At 42.0% G+C, this 23158-nt stretch overlaps 2 protein-coding genes and 1 long non-coding RNA gene across 3 annotated transcripts in view; 1 reads left to right on the top strand and 2 right to left on the bottom strand.

Moving 5' to 3' along the window:
• Window positions 1–23158, bottom strand: part of LOC109198185 (low affinity immunoglobulin gamma Fc region receptor II-b) — a 997390-nt gene that overhangs the window by 106934 nt on the left and 867298 nt on the right. The gene's annotated exons all lie outside the window — the stretch shown is intronic.
• Window positions 1–23158, top strand: part of LOC112846491 (uncharacterized) — a 161832-nt gene that overhangs the window by 49327 nt on the left and 89347 nt on the right. The window lies entirely within an intron of this gene.
• The window catches only part of LOC109196528 (leukocyte immunoglobulin-like receptor subfamily B member 3A), a 122303-nt gene that overhangs the window by 6567 nt on the left and 92578 nt on the right, over window positions 1–23158 (bottom strand). The window contains exons 9-12 of the mRNA XM_025906000.1: window positions 12317–12577; window positions 11942–12217; window positions 8523–8774; window positions 8146–8421 (exon numbers count right to left, since the gene is read on the bottom strand). Coding sequence (XP_025761785.1) covers window positions 8146–8421; window positions 8523–8774; window positions 11942–12217; window positions 12317–12577 — 1065 coding nt within the window. The remainder of the gene's footprint in view (window positions 1–8145; window positions 8422–8522; window positions 8775–11941; window positions 12218–12316; window positions 12578–23158) is intronic.

Consider the following 23158-nt stretch of genomic DNA (forward strand, 5'->3'; position numbering starts at 1 on the left):
TGGCGCTGGCATCGACCTCTAGCTTGAAGGGCCGAGAGAAGTTAGGAGCCGCCAAGACAGGGGTGCTGCACAGGAGGGAATTTGCCGACTCAAAGGCATGCTGGCACTCAACTGACCATTCAAAAGGCACCTTTGGGCTACACAGTTTGGTTAGCGGAGTCATGACAACAGAAAAGTTTTTACAGAAACACCGGTAATATCCGGTCATACCTAGGAACAGCCTTTGTTCCCGTCTGGTGGTTGGAATCGGGTAGTCCAGGATTGCAGCAATATTCGCCTCCACTGGGCGGACCTGTCCAAACCCCACCTGCTTACCTAGGTAAGTTACTGTTGCCTTATCAAACTCACATTTAGCGAGATTGAGGGTCAACGAGGCCTCGGCTAGCCGCTGAAATGTCCTCAAGAGGGACATATGATCTGCCCACGTGTCTGTGTATAGCACTACATCATCTAGATACACATTGCACTGGGGCACATCTCCCAACACCAACTGCATCAAACGTTAAAAGGTAGCTGGGGCATTTTTCATGCCAAAGGCCATTACTGTATATTGCATGAAGTGGTCAGGGGTGACAAATGCAGAAATATCTGAAGCTCTGGAAGTGAGAGGCACCTGCCAGTAGCCTTTAAGGAGATCGAGTTTGGTAATGAATTTGGCAGGGCCTATGCTGTCGATGCAGTCTTCCTTACGAGGAAGCGGAAACGAGTCCGAGACTGTTACAGCATTTACCTTCCGATAATCTGTGCAGAAACGGGGTGTGCCATCAGACTTAGGCATCAGTAGACATGGGGAGCTCCAGGGGCTACAACTAGGTTGTGCCAAGCCGTTTTCTACTAAGTACTCAACTTCCTTTTTCATCACTTCACGTTTGGCGACGGGGCAGCGGTATGCATGCTGCTTGATTGGGGCTGCGTCACGAACATCAATGTCATGCTCACAAACATTGGTACGGGAGGGTACGTCACTAAAGAGAGACGGTAGGAGTGCAACAAGCCAAGTACATCTTTACACTGGGACGGAGGAAGATGAGACAGGTGGGTCTCGGCCTTAGCTAAAAAAAACAGAATTTGACAACCGCCCACATTGCTGTCCCTCAGAAAGGGTACCCAGATCATCATCACCCTTAACTTCTACACTTAGCAGGGTAACAGGGACTAAACCGGGGACAGCCGTCCCAGCGGTGTCTGATGGTTCTGTTATGCTGGTGTCTCTGGTATGGTATAGTTTCAGCATGTTAACATTGCATAGGCGAGTCTTCCTCCTGCGTTCTGGGGTGTTGAGAATATAGTTGGTGTCAGACACTTTTTTCACTATCACATAGGGGCCTGAAAAACGAGCCATGAGAGCAGAATTAGGCATGGGCAGCAACACAAGAACTTTGTCCCCAGGCTGAAACTGTCTTTCCACTGCTTTTTGATCAAATCTTCTCTTCATGTTTGCCTGGAATACACAGAGAGCCTCTTTTGCTAACAAAGTAGCCCGTTGCCACCTGTCCTTGCATGTTTTTACAAACTCCACCACATTAGTTTTAGCCACACAACTGCTGAGAAAACTCTCCTTCAGCACCTTTAGTGGACCCCGCACATCATGTCCAAACACCAGGGTAGATGGGCTGAACCCCAAAGACTCCTGCTTCGCATCACGTATAGCGAACAATAAAAAAGGGACCCCTTCATCCCAGCTTTTTCCCGTGTCATGGCAATACTTACTCAACATTGCCTTGAGAGTTTGATGCCACCACTCAAGTGCGCCTTGTGACTCTGGGTGATAAGCACTAGACACGGAATGAGAAACTCCAAAGGACTGTAAAGTCCATTTAAAATCCCTGGACAAGAAATTGGTACCCTGATCTGTCTGCACAGTTTTCGGGAGGACAAAGGTGGTAAAGAATTTGACTAGTGCTTTGGTAATGCTGGCTGTGGTGATTCTCCGCAGTGGAATCGCCTCGGGAAATCGAGTGGACACACACATTATGGCTAACAAGAACTGATTCCCTGCCCGCGTCTTTGGTAAGGGGCCAACACAGTCTACCAGGATATGCTCAAATGGTTCACCAACAGCAGGGATAGGACGTAGAGGGGCGCGGGGCACCACCTGGTTCGGTTTACCCACAAGTTGGCAAGTGTGACAGGTGTTACAAAACTGCACTACATCTGCTTTCATTGCCGGCCAAAAGAAACGCTGCAGTATACGGTCATACGTTTTGGTGACACCCAAATGACCTGACCATGAATGATCATGTGCTAACTGTAGCACATGCCGCCGCAGACATGTCGGAACCACTATCTGCCGCACTGTACTCCAGTCTTCTCCAGGCCTTGGGGTCCACTTGCGCATCAATAAACCTTCCCAAATGAAAAATGTCTGCTTCTTGCTCCCCTCACCACCATTATACTGAGCTGCAGCAGTAAAACACTTAACTAATGAAGGGTCCTCTTTCTGAGCCTTCACAAGTGCTTCCCAGGTGAGCAGAAAAGGAGCTTCAGACTCAGGAGCTGGCTCAACCACACTTTGAGCCGACTCTAAGGCTCCATTATCTTCCTCATCAGTACAGGGCATCACATCCTTCTCTAGAATAGAGCCAATCACTGATTCTGACAAATCAACCCCCCCACCTTGTTGCTGGGCACGTGAACGAGTCAGAATGCTCACCGGGAACACATCTGGGTGCTGCTGGCTGAGGGCATCGAACACAGGCTCTATAACAGGATTGTTGGTCACCTCAGGGGTAGGGGTAAACTTTCCCACCCGCTATATCATTTCCGATTATAAAATCGACCCCATTAATTGGGAAAGAAGGCCGCACACCCACTGAAAAGAAACCACTTGCTAGCTCACTCTGTACCCAAATACGATGGAGGGGAGCAGGCACAAAACTCATCCCAACACCTCTCACAATGATGCTAGTGTCACAATCAGACTTCTCATCAAATTCAAACACACTAGCTAGTATGAGGGACTGTGAGCCACCAGTGTCACGCAGAATTGTCACTTCACGCTTATCCTCGGGCTTACCAGACAGCGAAACTGTCCCCTTAAAAATGAAGGGCTTAAAACACTCATCCGGGGTCTCAGGGGAGGGGGGCCTACTGACAGGAGGCATGGTTTTAATCAGCCCCACCCCTTTTGGTTTACGTGAAGTCGAGACTGATTGTTTCTGTTTATAAGCTTCACAATCTGTGATTAAATGGCCAGACTTAAAACAGAAAAAACACTTTCGGTCTGCCTTGGAACGAGACACAAGTACCTTACTCTTCGGGTGCTGTGCAACTGGCACCTCGCTAGCCTTTACTGGGGCATCGCGTCTGTCATACCTACAGACACTGGTTTTGTGGACGAGCGCGAACTCATCAGCCAATGTCGCAGCCTGCTGTAGTGAGGAAACCTTTTGTTCATTAATATATACTGCAATGCGCTCGGCAATGCAGTTCTTAAATTCCTCTATGAGCATTAGTTCCCGGATCGAAGCCAGGTCAGTAGCTTTGCAGGCCACACACCACCGATCGAAAAGGACACTTTTTTCCCTGGTGAAATCAAGATAGGACTGACCCTGTCCCCTTTTCAACCCCCGGAAATGCTGCCTATAGGCTTCTGGGACCAGCTCATAAGCCAGCAGAATAGCACTTTTCAGCTTGTCGTAGTCCAGGCTGTCCTCAGCTGACAACGAGGAACAAACTTCTTGAGCCTTACCTGCCAGCTTATATTGTAGCAAAATGGCCCACGACTCCCGTGGCCAGTGCAAGGCTGTGGCTATTCGTTCAAACGACTCGAAGTAGCTGTCAACCTCAGTGTCGCGGAACACCGGAACCAGATGACTGTTTTTCCCTACATCAAACGGTGTGTCTGCCTGCCGAATGGAGACAGTCACAGGAAGGGAACCCTGCTGGAGTTCCAACTGTCGCAACCTGACAGTTGTCTCCGCCTCCACCTTTTTCAGTTCAACCTTCCTGGCTCTGGCAAGCTCTGCCTCTAAACGCTTAAGTTCCAACTCCTTCTTTAACTGGAACTCCCTCTCACGATCCTCCTTTTCCAACTGGAGACGAGCCAGGCGGACACATAGCCTAGCATCCTGCTTCGAACCTACTGATGACTCTATGGAGAGTGGTTTGAAGTGAGGCAGTGTCATCGGCTTGTCCTCAGGCAGCCCCTGAGCAACAGGCGTAGACACTGATGGAGCTACAGCTTGATCTGGCACCTGCGGAACAGGCTGAGATGTTACACCATGCTCAGGTAGACTGGTAGACACTGGCAGGACCACTATCCCTTTCTCCACCAAGCCAGACACAAGAGCAGCTTTCAGCTCAGCCTTACGCAGAGCTGTGGAGACACAAATGCCATAAAATGATGCCACCTCGTGCAAATCCCTCTTCCTACAGGCATCCAGCTGGACAAGCGAAGGGTTTTCCTTAAACGCGGCAATATCAAAGGTAGCCATTAAAACTAAAACAAAAAACTACCTGAGGCTAACAATAACAACAAAGAAGCACCACTTCCAATACACAAATAGAAAACAGGTGGGAAATGTGTGGCCACAGGTTAACCAAAAAATAAAAATACCACCGACCCTCTTCCCAGACCTACCTACTAAAATCTTAGCCTAGTTAGCTTCTGGAGTGTACCAGGCTCGAGGCAACATTAAAGGCTAAGCATCAAGTGCACAAAGCACCGACAAGCCTACCCCCGACAGGGAACTAATCCCTACCCGGGATTACTCCGAAAATAAAAAAGACAAAATAAAAAATGAGTGCCTGAAGGAGGAGCTTACGCTCAGCTAGACACTCCCCTTTGCTAACTACAGAGAGCGCAGCAGATACAATACAACTAAACAGGCCACCGGCAAACAACTCACTAAAACTCAATTGCTGTTCCTTCCATTCATATCCCGGACGAGCCCCCACATTGTTACATCCCCCCCGAAGGGGTCTAGGCGTGCGAGTGAGGGGAGCAGTAACAAATGGGTCCGGAAACAGAATGAAAAGGAAAACACACAGAGTTGTTCTATAATAATATGGCTTTATTACAAATAATATAGTTTTATTACAAATGACGTTAACTTAAAGAGTCGGCAACGCCGTTTTACCAATAATGCCAAAGAAACAAAGGAAACACTCGCAACAACAAAAGAAAAAACTACCAAACAAAAGGGGAGGCACTTCCCACTTCTCACCACAGGGAGACACTTCCAGGGCCCACAAGCCCATCTACTCACTACTCGCAAGGAGGCCGTCTGTCCAAAACCTAGCAGAAAAATGCGTAGAGCTACAGAGGGGGGAAACCCCCCCCCCAAAAAAAACCCCCACCTCGCTCACAGCTCATCCCCAGCTTATATAGCCTCAGAGGTGATTGCTGACAGGATTCAGGTGGCAAACGAGGCTAATCAAGAGCAGCTGTGTCCTGGGAAGAGAGGAGAGTGAGAGAGACAGAGGGGGTAGGAGTGGCAAGAGAGGAGGAGGCGGAGAGAGCGGGCAAACACCCCACCCACACACTCCCACAGCCTCACGGGATGTAACACCAGGTTTATTATCCGAGTGCAGATCTTGGCGCTGAAACCTGAGACTGCTGAACCTCGAAAGTGATCCACGCCTAGGAGATCTGAACTTCCACTAAAGTCTTCTGTTCCTGATGGATCAACTTATCCAGAGATCAGGAAACTGATTCACACTTCTGAGCTGTGGTAGGACTCCACCATAATCTCTGTTGCTCTGACACACAAAGGATTTATTTCAAGAACTGATTCCACACCAGACTGTGACTGTGGAAGGTTTCTCTGTAAATCTGTGTATTCTGATTTTGTGCTTTCAGTGTTGTAATTAGGGCCCGAGCACAAAAGTGCGAAGGCCCTATTGTATCTGCTCTGTTTCTTATTATTATTATTATTATTATTATTATTATTATTATTATTATTATTATTATTATTATTATTTCGGCAAATGAATCGGCCTTTTGAGGGCCTAAACATGCTCGAAAACTCATGAAATTTTGCACACGCGTCAGGTCTGGTGAAAATTTACGTATTTTAATGTCCGTAGACATGTCCAGGGAAAATTGGCTCAGTAGCGCCACCTAGAAAAATGAGAAACGCGAGCCCCCGAGATGGGTATGACCTACATGTATAAAACTCGGAACACATATCTAACGTTCGGAGACGCACATAAAAGTCTATTATGGCCATGTCCTAAACCCAACAGGAAGTCCGCCATTTGGAAGTGAAGGTGACATTTTGGCTCTAATTTTGCCATTTCCATGCCTCGAACTTTTGCGAACTCCTCATTGGAATTTCATCGTACAAGCTTCATATTTGGTCAGTGTCAACTACACACCTGGGCCATGTTAAATTGCGGAGCTTTTGAGTTTTCGGGTTACTGTGAGGCCGTGGCGCCACGGCGAATTTCGATGACTCGCCATGAAAATCTTATTGCCTCTCGTTCTGTCATACATTGTCCGACCTTGACCAAAGTGGACACATATGATAAGGCTCCACCCCTGAACATATTTCAACTGCCATATTTGACACCAGGGACAGCGCCACCTAGTGGGAACAGGAAATGTCATGTTTTACACTTTGGGGTACAGTATTGTAATGGGTGACATCTGCAGCCTCAAATTTCTCCAGGAAAGCCTTAAGGAGTTGGTCTTGGGTTACAGAGAAAACTGTGAGTTTTCGCTGAAGGGTGTGACCCCAGCAGCATGGCGAACATTGAGGTCTCGCCATAAAGAAACAAATTAGTGTAACTCAATGAAATCCAATCTGATCAGTACCAGATTTTACAGGGATGATGTCAGACCCGCCCTGAACAGATTGATATGCCCATTGTCAGGAATACGTAGAGCGCCACCTAGTGGCACCAGGAAATGTCATGTCTTTCATTTTGTTGTACTGATTTTCACAGGTTCATCGTGGCCACCTCAAAAGCGGTGAATATCACCATCAGTCCCTCTTGATGCTTCAGTGAGAAAATTGTGACTATAAACTGAACGGCGCACCCTGGTGGCAGCGCAGTTCACCATGAAAGATGAAGTGGCTTTTGAGGGGCTTGAAAAGTTTAAAAAGTCTTGAAATTTGGCGCACACCTCTAATGTGATGAGGGATTTCTTTTTATATGTTCATTTTCCTTGAACAGCGCAAAATGGCTCCACAGCGCCCCCTACAAAATTTCAAAACAACAGCCCCTGCTCTGTGTTTTATGTATGAGTTTGAAACCTGGCAAGCTTATTGGAGATATCAAGATGTACAAAAAAGTCTCTTGGAGCAATATCCCAAATCCAACAGGAAGTCAGCCATTTTAAAATTAATGTGTAAATTTGGCGACATTTTCCCCTCTTTTCAGGCCTCATACTTTGACGAACTCCTCCAAGGGATTTCATTAGATTTACGCGATCTCCTGTGTGTGGAATCTAAAGACCTTTGTGATGTTAAATTGCGAAGCTTTTTACGTTCAGGGAAACGGGGTGGTCATGGCGGCACGTGGAGTTTCAATCACTCGCCAAAAAGCAGTAACCTGCTGTCGCTCAAAAACACAATGTCCAATCTCTCCCAAAGGTCGCAGGCGTGATGAGACTCGAGCTCGGAAATGTTTGTTATGCCATTTGTCAGTAATGGTTAGAGCGCCACCTAGTGGGACGACTATAATAATGGTTGAATGAGATGAAATTTTAGCTGGTGGTTAAATGCATGAATTCCATCAATGTGACATCAGATCGGAAGCGCTGGTTTTAGGTGTTGGGCTTGGCTCGACGCGCCGGGGGTGCGAGGGCCCTCATATCGCTGCTTGCAGCTTTAATTCCATTCATTGTGTTGCTGTTGTACTGGTAACTCACTGTGTTACTTTCCTAACCAGCCACTCTGCAGGTCTAGTGAGTGACTTTTTTTTTAATATAAATTAATGTGCACTGGAAAGTCTTTCTATATTTCAGTCTTCTGGTCTGTTATTTTAGGGCTGCTAGTTATAAAGTGCTCATGTGAACTGAGATTCTAGTTTTAGCTATCTGTAAATGTCTCCTGTGCAACAAGAAGATGACCGGAGAATAAAAACAAACATTTTATTCAAAAGCACGAAAGAAACAGCTGCAAAGCTGTAAGAGAAACAAGTGTTTTCACTTATTTTGATAAAACAGATAATCTGGATTAAACATCTTCAACTTACTGTGAGAAACTGTGAGTGTGACTGAATCACTCCACTCTGTTGTTTCATACTGTGAACTTTTCATTCTGCCCTTACAGCGATAGTTTCCACTGTTGGATGATGAAGCAGATTTAATCTTGTATTCATTTTGATTTGGAGGTTTTTTGATGCTGTTTGTTTCCCACTCATAATCCCACTCAGTGTCTCCTCCATGGATCTCACATCTGACAGTGATCGTCTCTCCTCTGTATATCTCAGACCAGTTTGGATACAGAGTCACAACAGGCCTGTTTGACACTGTTAATGTTCAAGAAAGTACAATAAAAACACATGAATGACAAAAGATTCAGTTACCATCAGATGTAGTGCTTTGTGGGAAATTTAAAGTTTGAACTCACCAATTTTGTCAATCCTGACTGCCTCACTGTCCTCTGTGTAGTAAACTGGTTCTCCTCTTCCTCCTTTGCACCAGTAGAGTCCTCCGTCTGAGACACTGATTTGTTCATTTCTCACAGGTTCATAAGATTTCCCATCACTGTACCAGTAGTATTTCCATCCAGATGATGATGATGATGATGATGGGCTCACAGAGCAGGTCAGGGTCACACTGCCCCCTACTGGAACAGCTCTCAGTTCAGCCTTTGGTTTCACTGCAGTTCAGTTTAGAACAAGAACATACAAATAAAAATGACTGAATAAGAACAATTTAAAGATGGAAATATGTAAATGATCAAATATCATGAAACCCTAGTTAAGATCAAACTGTGTCACACATAATATCCTGTATTTCTGTTTTGATCAGCACAGGGATTATTTTTTAATATTTGCCTTTGCTAAAATTACACAAGTACAGCAGCAACACAAAGGCTGAAAAACAAAAGAATGAAGGTTTCACAATTGTTGAAACAAAGTTCAGAGCTCAAACTGACTGAAATGCTGTGGAAGAACCTAGAGAGCGATACATAAACACATCCCTACAAACTTAAATGACAGTGGGCCAAAATATGACTGCTGCTACTGCTGCGAGACAATAGAGCAAAGGGGGGCAGGAGAATGGCAATAGAGTGTATAACACTATCTAAGCTGTACTATCAACTATAAATAAAGAAACGGTTGTACAAAATGCTGCAGCACGTCTTTTAACTGGAACAAAAATGTCTGAGCACATTACCCCCATTTTAATTTCACTCCACTGGCTACATGTACACTTTAGGATTGTTTTTAAAATTCTCTTATTTGTTTTTAAATCTCTTAATGGCCTGGCCCCCCCGTACCTCTCTGAGCTGCTCCAACCATATACACCTGCCCATTCCCTTAGGTCCGCCAATCAGTAGCTCCTTAAGGTACTGAAAACCAAGTATAAATTTAAAGGTGATCGTGCTTTTGCTGTAGCTGCTCCAAAGTTGTGGAATGATCTGCCCTTGCACATTAGGCACATCTCTTCTCTTTCTGAGTTTAAACATTTTCCTAAAGCATATTTAATCGCTGAAGCCTTTGGCACTGATTAAAGGGGTTGATTCAATTTGTTTTAACATATTTTAATTTAATTTAGTTATTTATTTTATTTGATCTTATTTTTAATTTTCTTTACTTTACTTATGCTATTTGCATGTACAGCACTTTGTGAACTCTAGTTTTATGTTAAAGTGCTTTATAAATAAAGGTGGTATGGTATGTTAAAATAAATAAGTACAAAAAACAAACAAACAAACAAAAAAAACGGCGCCCGGATCTGATTGTATTTTGAACATTTGAGAATTGCTTCTAAATGAATGTGAGCAGTTATCATTTCATTGGTGTTATTTTGAACTTCTGTTTTTGGTGTATTGTTCCTTTATCAAATGTATCAGTAACAGCCAATCAGTGTAACCACAGCGAGCAGGAGAAACCTGAGTGAGGGGAAGAGATTCAACAACAAAGCAACTTGTGAACAGATGTATTTTTATTTCCAGTCTTTGACAGTGATGGTGTCCAACTTCAGTCCTTGTGGATAAAGTCTGTTTGATGGACTTTGAATGAGGATTTGTTGAGTCACAGTTGGTTTGCTTTGGTGTCAGTTAGCATGCTATGTGCTTGTTCTTTACTAAATCTGATGTTGAAGCCTCTGATAGCTAAGATGAGACCTAGTAAGTGTGTTTTATATTCTTTTGCCGTGGAAGCTGACATTTCCTGTCGCACAGATGTCTTTAGGCCACACTAATAAGCATGGAGGAGTTTAAGTATCTCGGGGGTCTTGTTCGCGAGTGATGGGAGAAGGGAGCCGGAGATCGACAGACGGATTGGTGCTGCGGCTGCAGTGATGCGGACGCTGCACCGGTCCGTCGTGATGAAGAGGGAGCTGAGTGTAAAAGCGAAGCTCTCAATTTACCGGTCGATCTACGTCCCTACCCTCACCTATGGCCACGAGCTGTGGGTAGTGACCGAAAGAATGAGATCGCGGATACAAGCGGCGGAAATGAGCTTCCTCCGAAGGGTGGCTGGCCTCTCCCTTAGAGATAGGGTGAGAAGTTTGGCCATCCAGGAGGGGCTCAGAGTAGAGCCGCTGCTCCTGCACATCGAAAGGAGCCAGCTGAGGTGGTTCGGGCATCTGACAAGGATGCCTCCTGGGTGAGGTGTTCCGGGCATGTCCCACCGGGAGGAGGCCCCGGGGCAGACCCAGGACACGCTGGAGAGATTATATCTCTCGGCTGGCCTGGGAACGCCTTGGTGTTCCCCCAGATAAGCTGGAGGAGGTGGCTGGGGAGAGGGAGGTCTGGGCTTCTCTGCTTAGGCTGCTGCCCCCGTGACCCGGCCCCGGATAAAGCGGATGAAGATGGATGGATGGATGAATAATAAGCATGGTGAACATCACCGCTGCCATTACAGGGAGCAGTTTGGATGTGATTTCCAGCTGAGCTGGTAGGAATGCTGAAATAAGCCTTGATTGGTCAGAGGGCCCGGTGGCGCCAGTGTCCGGCACCCTCGCCTCTGTCAGTGCGCCCCAGGGTGGCTGTGGCTACAATGTAGCTTGCCATCACCAGTGTGTGAATGTGTGTGTGAATGGGTGGATGACTGAATGTGTAAAGCGCTTTGGGGTCCTTAAGGACTAGTAAAGCGCTATACAAATACAGGCCATTTACCATTTGATTGTTTGTGTTGCACAACAGATCAGGTTTATTAGCCGAGTGCAGATCTTGGCGCTGAAACCTGAGACTGTTGAACCTCGATGGTGATCCACGCCTAGGAGATCTGAACTTCCACTAAAGTCTTCTGTTCCTGATGGATCAACTTATCCAGAGATCAGGAAACTGATTCACACTTCTGAGCTGTGGTAGGACTCCACCATAATCTCTGTTACTGCGACACACAGAGGACTTAATCCAAGAACTGATTCCACACCAGACTGTGACTGTGAAAGGTTTTCTCTGTAAATCTGTGGACAGCTGATTTTGTGCTTTCAGTGTTGTAATTCCATTCATTGTGTTGCTGTTGTACTGGTAACTCACTGTGTTACTGATTACTCCTAACCAGCCACTCTGCAGGTCTAGTGAGTGACTTTTTTTTTTAATATAAATTAATGTGCACTGGAAAGTCTTTCTATATTTCAGTCTTCTGGCCTGTTATTTTAGGGCTGCTAGTTATAAAGTGCTCGTGTGAACTGAGATTCTAGTTTTAGCTATCTGTAAATGTCTCCTGTGCAACAAGAAGATGACCGGAGAATAAAAACAAACATTTTATTCAAAAGCACGAAAGAAACAGCTGCAAAGCTGTAAGAGAAACAAGTGTTTTCACTTATTTTGATAAAACAGATAATCTGGATTAAACATCTTCAACTTACTGTGAGAAACTGTGAGTGTGACTGAATCACTCCACTCTGTTGTTTCATACTGTGAACTTTTCATTCTGCCCTTACAGCGATAGTTTCCACTGTTGGATGATGAAGCAGATCTAATCCTGTATTCATTTTGATTTGGAGCTTTTATGATGCTGTTTGTTTCCCACTCATAATCCCACTCAGTGTCTCCTCCATGGATCTCACATCTGACAGTGATCGTCTCTCCTCTGTATATCTCAGACCAGTTTGGATACAGAGTCACAACAGGCCTGTTTGACACTGTTAATGTTCAAGAAAGTACAATAAAAACACATGAATGACAAAAGGTTCAATTACCATCAGATGTAGTGCTTTGTAGGAAGTCACATTTAAACTCACCAGTTGTGTCAATCCTGACTGACTCACTGTCCTCTGTGTAGTAAACTGGTTCTCCTCTTCCTCCTCTGCAGCTGTAGACTCCTCCCTCTGAGACACTGATTTGTTCATTTCTCACAGGTTCATAAGATTTCCCATCACTGTACCAGTAGTATTTCCATCCAGATGACGATGATGATGATGGGTTCACAGAGCAGGTCAGGGTCACACTGCCCCCTACTGGAACAGCTGTCCTATCAGCTCTCAGTTCAGCCTTTGGTTTCGCTGCAGTTCAGTTTAGAAAAAGAACATAAAAGTAAAAATGACTGAATCAGAACAATTTAAAGATGGAAAAATGTAAATGATCAAATATCATGAAACCCTAGTAAAGATTAAACAAACTGTGTCACACATAATATTCTGTATTTCTGTTTTGATCAGCACAGGGATTATTTTTTATATTTGCCTTTGTGTATTTATAGTTAATTACATACATGGACAGTTCAAATAATTAATTTGAAACATAATTGAGTTTATTAATCAACAATGAGAAAGTAACCCAGGTTTACATGATCTGATTGTATTTTGAACATTTGAGAATTGCTCTTAAATGAAATTGAGCAGTTATCATTTCATTGGTGTTATTTTGTACTTTTGTTTTTGGTAAATTGCTCCTTTATCAAATGTATCAGTAACAGCCAACCAGTGTAACTACAGCAAGCAGGAGAAACCTGAGTGAGTGGAAGAGATGAATTTCTATTTTCAGATTTTGACAGTGATGGCTTTTATTCAAAAGCAGGAAAGAAACACCTACAAAGCTGTAAGAAAAAATTTTTGTCACTTATTTTGATAAAACAGATGATCTGGTTGAATCATCTCCAACTTACATGATACAGTCAGTGTGATGATATCACTCCACTCTGTTAACAAATAGTCCCTTCTGCCCCGGCAGCTGTATCCTCCACTGTCAGACTCAGTAACTGTGATTCTGTATTCATTGGATGTTGGAGGTGTGTTTAACTTGGCTGGTGTCCATTCATACGTCCACTGAGCTCCTTCACCTCCCTGAATCTCACATCTGACAGTGACTGTCTCACCGCTGTATATCTGAGTCCAGGATGGCTGCAGGGTCACAGTGGGCTTAGGAGGAGCTGTTCAAATAAAAGTATATCATTAGCAGAATTATAGAAAAGCATCATTGAAACAGTCCTGGTTTTTATTGCTCTTGTTAATAATAATTATCATTTTTAATCATTTTTATTTGAAATATTAAAAAAGGTCATTTGATGATATTTAGAATCAGCAGAGTGAATGACAACAATCAATAACCCTGAGTTTTCTGTTTCTGTCTCACTTTGTGTCTTCTGCGTGTTTTGGTCTTAATGTTGTTTTTATAAATCTGTGGAATAATCAAAACATCTATTCTGTATAGAAACGTTTTGTTCTGTGGCTGATTGTGACTCAGAGAAAATGGATGTCTTTTCATGTTGGGTCTCTGCCTTCTAGAGAGGACATGACAGTAATACAGCTGAGTTTCTTTTATTCCTGAATTTGTTTTGCTATTGTCTGAAATGTTCCAGCAGAGAAGCAGCTGATGGCAGCATCTGTTCAGCATCTGTTCAGCATCTGTTCAGCCAAAGTGTTTCAACAACAATATTTAAAGTTTATTTGGAGGACAGTAGCTCACATTCAGTTTTGAAACACTGATGCAAACTCTGTATTTGCGAAACACATAAAGAAATTGGGAAAATTAATTATTTCATGTGAAAATATTAGATTTTTTTTCTATTCCAGATGTTTCACTGTGAGTGATTACTGAATGGTATTATAATGGCATTAAATACTGTTGTACAAAGCTTTAGACACTAAACTAAAACAGAAACACACAGTACTGTTGAAGTTATTTTGTTTTGTTTTTGAAATTAAAATGAGAGAAATATGTCCAACTTACGTAATACAGTCAATGTGATGACATCACTCCACTCAGTCCAGGAAGAGCCTCGTCTGCCCCGGCAGCTGTATCCTCCAGCATCAGACTCAGTAACGCTGCTAAATGTGTATTCACTGGATGCTGAATGTGTGTTTGACTGGCCTCGTCTCCACTCATATGTCCACTGAACTCCTTCACCTCCATGAATCTCACATCTGAGAGTGACTGTCTCACCGCTGTATATCACACTGCTGTTTAACTGAGTCTTGGATGGCTGCAGGAACACAATGAGCTTAGGAGGAGCTGTTCAAATAAAAGTATATCATTAGGAAACTGATAATTGTGACTTGAAAATAAATAATACTTTTTGAAAAATTAATTAAACCAAGTAATTTAATGATCTTTATATTCCACTATTTGCTTTGTTTTTTTTTTAAATCTTTACATTTACATATTTATACACTTATGAACATATAATCTATGAGTCGTCAGTTAGCTGTTGCTAAAAATGCTGTTAAACCTCCAGTGATGGATTCAAAGCTGGAGGCTGCTCTGCTCTCATAAAGTGATTATTAGTTCATAAATGGTGAAATACAAAGTTTTCATGTGGCACCAAAGTCAAAACTAGACTGGCAAAGAAAAACTAAGAGTAAAGGTTCAGTAACCAGGAAAGGAGCACAAACTGTTTTTTAAATCACTCTAAAAATACAAAACAGCACCATGAACTCCTCTGTGTCTGTAAGTGATCTGAAGACTGAACAAAGGTGAAACGATGTACTGAGCCTAACAATTAATAATGTGACAGATTTAGTGGTTTAAGTGCTGGTGATTAGTGAATAGTGATTTCCTCTACAACTGGGAGAAGACCTTTTTCAACTCTCAAAGAATTAATCAAACTCATCAGTTTCCTGAATGATGACTGAATCGCTTTTAGTTGTGACTAAATTTGTGTTTCTTCAGAAATAGAGATAGCAGTCTTAGAGCTAAAAGAGATGATCTCATTTTCTGATGAGGTTTTTTTGAGCTCATATTGACTATGTGCGCGTTAGCATATGCTACTTCTGGTGCGGAAACTCCTGTGGGGAGCTTTGTTTCCGGTGTCCTATTCGCGCCTTGTTTACGGTCCAAAACAAGTTAAGCAAATGAATGAATCAAGCGGCGATTTACATTTCTATAGATGTTTTGGGCATTTACCCAATATATCTGTAAATGATGTTCATCGACTTGTCGATATTTTTCCCCTGCGCCTCAGAGCAAAAGAGAAAAGGGATTCAAATGTTATATTTCTCAGCTGTCCCTCGTTTATCGCGGATGTTATGTTCTAAAAATAACCAGCGATAGGTGAAATCAAGTAGCCAGTTTTATTTTTTGACGCGTGGACATCGTGGACATACAGTACTGCACTTCAGAGTCACACTGCGAGCGATTGATGCAGCGATTCTGTACTGTACAGGAGAGACGTCACGGAGGAGATCGTCTGCAGCGATCAGGACGCAGGACACAATGTGATGTAAAAAAAAAAAAAAAGCATGCAAACTTGCACTAAAAATCTGCGAAACAGCGAGGTGAAAGGTGAACTGCGTTATAGCGACGGACCACTGTAATTTTGAAGGTAAGTCACAACACACCCTTCATAAATACTAATGTATAGAAACCCTTACCAGCAATCGTTCATTTTTTTGTGTGGCATTTTTTCATGGTTTGTTAACATGCTGTGTAGGTGTGTACTTGACTAGCTGATATCGACATAATGGGGAAACATCTGGTTTGACTATCGTTCACCTGTAGTTTGAATGCTGAACATTTGCCTGTTTAAATGTCTTCTGCATGCAGTAATGCAGTTCTGCTTGTGTTGAGTGATGTAAACAACTGATCGATCTAAACTCTTTAAACGTCAAAACTGATCATTAGATTTTTTATGACACAACAGTGGTGAGTGTTCCCACCTTCTCCTCTTTGTAACTTAACGCGATCTTTCCGTTTTCGAGTTTTGGACATGATTTTGGAGTATATCTTCGCATTAGCGATTGACCGCAAAGTAAAGCTACTGGAAATGTACAACCCCACATCCGGTCTCAAACCAGGAAGTTAGCATTTTCTCGTGCACAGGGTCAATTCTATGTCAGCAGAATCCTTCATATCACAGGTCAGCGTCACACTGCCCCCTGCTGGTGTGGTTGTGCTGTCTGCTGTCAGAGTGGCCTTGATTTTAACTTCTGTAAGTTAGAAAAATATGAGGCTGTTATTGTGGCCCTTTTAGTGGAAGAAGGAAAAACCCACCACATCTGCCACACAGATGTTCCAGCTGCAGTTTTATTTCCTACTGCAACTGAGACTCAAATAAAAGGTGAAGAGCAGGTGAGCCTGGCTGAGTAATACGCCACCTGGTGGTTTGTTGTGAGTGTGACAGAAAGCCTGAGCCTGTGAGCCTGAGCTCAGGGTTAATGAACCCTGGACTTACAGAAAATCTTCCACACTCATTTGTGGATCTGTCACAGCAGAAGTGCAGCAAAGGTCACAAGCAGTAGCGGAGCGGGGGGGGAGCTTACTGGGCTTAAGCCCGGGTTGTTTTTTCAGAAGCCCGGGGTCTTTTGGAGAGTAATTTTTTCATAGTTAGATGCCTGGCTGACAACTGTATAAAACAAAAACTACACACAATATTCGAAGCACATAGTGCACACACTGTGGGAATTTACGACTGTGCGTAAATCCCCCCTAATATTGGTATGATCCGAGCTCAGGCACTAAGCGACTGAGCGAGGGGGCGGGGGGAGCTGCTGCCTCGAGTGCGCTGTTGGAGAAACGGAGCCAGGCAGACAGAGGAGAACTGAAGTTTGACCAGGTACCAAAGCAAATCATTCATACTGTACAAATAATGTAAATATGACGGTTTATCACGAAAGATTGATGTCAAACTGATCACTTGACCCATATTACATTACTTGCTCTTCGAGTAAATCAACAAATGGCGAAATGAAAAGCCGAACAACAACAATGCTGTTTCTTTAGAGAGTCTTAGCTTACATGTGTGTTTATTTCATATTTTCAGTTGTTACCCTCCACGGCTAAATAAATCGTTTCAGTAATGTACTGATATACAAGAATGCACATAAGGAGCTTCTTTCAAAGAAAAAACTCTGGTAGATGTTATTTTATATATTATGCTTTGTATGTTGTTCAGTATATTTCTATGCAAAACGAGGAATTTCAATACACAGCAGTATATTCACAGTTTAAACCAGATATTTACAGACACTTTATGGAAAACACAAGAACATTTTTTTTACTGTACAACATCAATTTAGAGTAAACTTGTTTTGTTTTGGATAAATAAATATTGAAATATCTTTTAAATTAGTTAAATGTCAGAATAAAAAGAGGGAGCTGTCTATTTTAATCACTTTCATCAAATTTAGGAGTACATATACACTAAGTTTATTGTTAATTAATAAGAAAACTCCAGACGATTCCATTCTGAGCTGAAGAAGCTTCTGATAGGTTAGTAGAGTCCATGTGAGTAAATTGGTGGCACACCTGTGGATGCATATAAGGCAAAACACAGAGCCTGTTTCTTTGAAATGGGAAAATCAAGAGATGTCAACCAAAACACCAGGAAAAGAATTGTGGAGCTCCATAAGTGTGTCTCAAGTTTGAATACAATTTGGTGCCATTTACAATTAAGAAATACAGATAGTTTCTCTCTTTACTCTTAAAGTTAACAAATATGTTTTTTATATTTATCAACCTAAAAAAATAAACAATGATGTTACAATTAAAAAAGTGTTTGTGTTTTTATCTGAAGAGTATGTAAATATCTGGTTTCAACTGTATATTTGATGATGTTGGTGTTTGGCTTGATTGTCAGCACAAAGAGGGAGAGAGAGGAACAGTGAGGGAGAGAGAGGAACAGAGAGGGAGAGAGAGGAGCAGAGAGGGAGATGGAGAATGAGGACAGAACAGAGAGGGAACAAGAGCAGGTGAGACACACATGTTAGTCAAGTGGTTGTTTACCAAAAGTATCACCGTATCATAGGTATTCATGTATCTCGTACCTAGTATTTCTTTTTAGGTTTGTTACTTTTCAAATTCTATATTTATTAAGTTATGCAGGTTTGTTTGCACAACAAGGCTAAATAATTATATAACTTTTCTGAATCTAAATAGTGTACTTTGGTAGAATTAAAAAACAAGTGTAGTGCAGGTCTATGATGATTTTTAGTGCTACTATCATCTAGTTTTGATTCTGGTTCTGTCCTGGTTAAGTCCTAAGTAGTCCTGATTTTGAACTGTTGTAGTCCTGTTTTAATTCCGGATCAGTTCTGGGTCTGGTTGAATTGGGGTTTAGTCCCTGTGTTTTGATACAGCCTTGATTTTGTTCTGCAAGGCAACAAACTCTAGTAAATATAAAGTTTGTGTATCGGCTGAGTGAAACATCTGCTCACATGGTTGCACTCTTGATATGATCATTTTAATATTTTAACCAATAATTTCAGTGGAGTGTGAGCTGTATCATATACAATATTTTGTCCCTCAGGTTATTCCTGAAATATACTTTGTTTCAAGTTTGTTATATGACGGGTCACATTTATTCATCCTGTAAGTAATTGAATCTAAAGTATTGGTCCACATCCGCTTCTTCTGGCTCGTGTCAAAGTCGCCATCTAGTGGTTAAAAAGCGGACGTACAAAGTAATGGCTAGAGCTCCGTGTCTGTGATAGTTCTGCATCTGTTGCTCTTGAGATGGGATAAAGTGTAAGTTTGGGCAGATGATGGATTGTTTCTACATATTAGTGCTCTGTCCTTCTTGTGGGTCTGTGAAGTTTGTTACATTACTACTGTAAGCTAACTGTTAGTGCTTTGTTTTGCCTGTTAGCATATAACATGTCAGCATGTGGTTCTCCCTACATTACTTGACAGGCTTTGTCCATTTATTGTTAATGTTATGATCTTGCATTGGTCATGTGACATCTGTGCATCTACACTGAGATTAAATGTACCTGCTCTGTGTTGTTGTTACAGTTTTACAGAATGAAAGTGGTACAAATGGTACATCAGTAAAAGCTCTGAAGAACGCCACAGTCTCCACATGGAGCGCTTACTGAAGCCATTTATGTTTAACTGCACAGGCTGAATAGAAGCATTGAGCCTGTGCAGAAGATAACATGTAAACACAGGGAGGATATTGTTGAGCACATTATAGGAGATAACAGCTACATATATGAACTGGAAGAAAATAATCATTTCTTACCTTCAGCATTTCCACAGATGACAGTACTGAGCACTAAAATAATGAATAAAACCTCATCAGACATTATACAACTGACAAAATCAAAAACAATATAAAGGAAGACTTTTTAAAGATACATTTCCAGATGAACAGTAATCACCAAATTTCTGTGCTTCTGTTTGTCAAACAGGCTCAAACATAAAAAGTCAAAATGTTGTAACACAGTGTGTAACTATAAGTGATGCAAAAAGCAGCAGTGTATCAAACATTTAAACACTTAAAGAATCACAAGTCTGCTTTGTTCCAGCTCTCAGGTAAACAGGTTAAAGCAGTGACACACTGTAATTCTCACAGATCAGAAACATTTTCATTAATCGCTGCCATTCAAACAATGTCAGACGTGTACTTACAGAAAAAGCCCATCATGCAGAGCAAAGAGTGCCCCATCGTCACATCCAGCCTGCTGCTCTCTGATCCTCAGATAATCACAAACAGCTTTACTCTGCAGAAAAAGGAGAAGTTGTGTTTAACATAGACATGACAAGAGTTTTTCTACAGTTTCTTCTTCTGATTGGTCTCTCTGTGCTTCCTTCCCTTACACACACAAACGTCTCCTGTAGCTTTGACCGCAGCAGTTGGTTGACATGTTTATATTTCCTGTCCACTGCAAACATAGATGTTTGTTTCTTGTGTTGTGTTGTTTCTTTTCTCTATAATATGCAAAGCTGTTCTGTTGCTTCATGTCACGAGGCATGTTTTGCCCTTTTGGAGGATATTTTGGATGCAATATCGTTTATTATTTCTCTCCTGGCAGGTCTCTGCAGACTGGGAGTCACAGAGAGTGAATATACCAAAACAGCTTTTCTACTTTGGTGCCTGTATTTTCACTAAAGTCTTTTTAAATTTTAAATCATTGTTCTCCTTTTAATTGTTTAACAGAGGAATTCAAGTAAATTTTTACTCTAGGCTTCATAAAAATATATTTATTTTATTTGACTCTTAGCTGAAACATCATCATGCAGTACTATAGTGAAAAAGGCTCCTTTGACCTCAGACCTGTGAATATTTTCACCTTGTGGTTAAATTCTGGTTTTAAGTTTGGTGGAGACCCAAACACAGGAAATGACTCAGTGTGTGGCTGAAGTGAGACTAAAGATCTTTATGTTTCACCAACTAAAGTAACAATTAAATTCAAAGTTATATTTATTATCTGTTGTCATTTCAAAGTAAAGCAGGAACTCATTTATTCTGCAGACTGTTCTTTGTCTTGCTTTGACATGTATGTACAGATGCACACTGACCTTAGCCTCTGACTACATGTAAACACAATAAAATAAAACAAACTGATGATGTGAAATAATGATTGAAACACTGTAATAATGATGTTTGTGTTGAGCACCACATGTTACCAAAACAGATCAATTGATTCTGTTCACAGTTAGTTCAAAAAGCAGACCCACATCCAGAGCAGATTCCCAGAGTCCCATCCGGACTCAGATTACCAAACAAAGGTGACCTTTATTATGAAGCTGATAGTTTCAGGCCTCAATGGTAACAAATGAAGAAAACTGAGTCACAGATAACTGATCACAGGCACACAGAGACTTACCTGTGGGTCATCACAAAATCTCTACTGAGATCACAAAAGTGTCAACTTACACTTTCCAGTCAACATAAATAAATGACTGAGACTTAAACACTGTGTGATTCCACAGACGTTAATCTGTCTGTCCAAATGATTCAGTGATGTGTGGACTAATAGATCAGAAGATACTGTGGTGTATTACCTACAACATAACTGTACACAGATGTTTTTTCTGAGTATCTAATGTTGTTATAATAATTATTCCTGATAGACATTTGCCTTTATTTTTACTCATGTTGTTAACTTTAAATCTTAAAAGTCTACTGAGAAAATGCACAAAGCATTGCAACAAACCACATGTTGCTTCATTGTGTTAAACAGTTCATTTATAACTGGACCAAACTTCCAGTTCCCCTTTACATTTACTGAAGTTTGATAACAAAAATAAGATGACACCACATCCACACCAGAGTTTTTGAAGTGTTTTTGTCACAGTCTGCCGAGGCAAACTGCGTGGAGTGTGAAGAGTGGACCCAGGTGCAGACATACTAAAACTCAAACTTAACTGATGATGAGCTGTTTATTAAGGCAGACAGAACAGTAGGGGAGACCAGGGATAGTTGTAACATTTTTGACATTTCTGTCTGTAAATTGGAGCTCTTTTAAGGTAGTGGATTTAAAATTTAATGCAAAGTATTTACATGTCTCTGCTATTAAATAGTGCAGCTATTTTCTCTGCAGCACAATTACCCATTGCATGGTATGGTCTCAAACACAAATGGTAAATGGCCTGTATTTATATAGCGCTTTACTAGTCCCTAAGGACCCCAAAGCGCTTTACATATCCAGTCATCCACCCATTCACACACACATTCACACACACTGGTGATGGCAAGCTACGTTGTAGCCACAGCCACCCTGGGGCGCACTGACAGAGGCGAGGCTGCCGGAAACTGGCGCCACCGGGCCCTCTGACCACCACCAGTAGGCAGCGGGTGAAGTGTCTTGCCCAAGGACACAACGACTGAGACTGTCCGAGCCGGGGATCGAACCGGCAACCTTCCGATTACAAGGCGAACTCCCAACTCTTGAGCCACGATCGCCCCATCGCCTCATTTCACAAAGAGTGAAATGTTACAATTAACCCCATAGTCTGGGTTAGTTGTAACATATCCTGGGGTGAAATGTAACACAATGAAATAAGGGTACTGACAAAACATTAACATGTAATCCTTTTTATTCAACACATGAATGCACTTAGAGCCATTTATGTAGCTTTGTGTGTGTGTGACAGAATGCAGAAATCTAGCTTTTGAACATATTCCAACCCCCCAAAAAAGACAAATGATGGAATTTTCTGCAACTGAATATTTCATTAATTTTGGTTGGTCTTCCTTGAGTTTGGCCTCATTGGCTCAGTGGGCATTGTAACCTACAACTCTTGCACCAACTTTTGAACATAACAATGAAGCTGAAAAAATGTAGTTGTGCACCAGCATCGCAATTCCATTACTTTTTAATCATGGCTTACCTTGGTGTGGTTTGCAAAGTGCTTCAGAAAGATGAGGAAATCTGTTTCTTGCACCCATCCTGATTTATTTCCACTACCAATACTTCCTACTGGCCCATCTCTGACACAGTGGTCTGCATGATGTATGTGTGGGAACACAAACAGTGGAGGAATTGTGTTGCCAATGGCATTAACCGCATATACAAAGGCGACCAGTGAACCTCTCTCTGCTGATGTCGTTGCCCCAACTTGTTTAATATAAGTTAAAGTAATAGTGTGGTAAGTTGTAACATCTGCATTATTGTTACAACTAACCCAGACTGTTGCTGTTACAACTGACCCAGACTCCTATAGCCATGAACTAGCTAAGATTACAGCCAACGGCTAAAACATTAGCACTAAAGACCTACACAGAATATATCCCCATAGACATACAAATAACATCATTTAAGTTTGATGAGTTTAACTGCAAAGCAGATAATGCTATTAGAAATTGAAATAAAGCCGAAAAACTTACTTTTTGGCATACAAATGACTTTTTTTTCGTGTTAAATTGTCTGTGTTTGACAAAATGTGCCGATTTTTCACATGTGATAGCAGAACTGAATTGGGCA

The sequence above is a fragment of the Oreochromis niloticus genome, linkage group LG3 (assembly GCF_001858045.2).
Source record: "Oreochromis niloticus isolate F11D_XX linkage group LG3, O_niloticus_UMD_NMBU, whole genome shotgun sequence".
Taxonomy (NCBI): Eukaryota; Metazoa; Chordata; class Actinopteri; order Cichliformes; family Cichlidae; genus Oreochromis; species Oreochromis niloticus.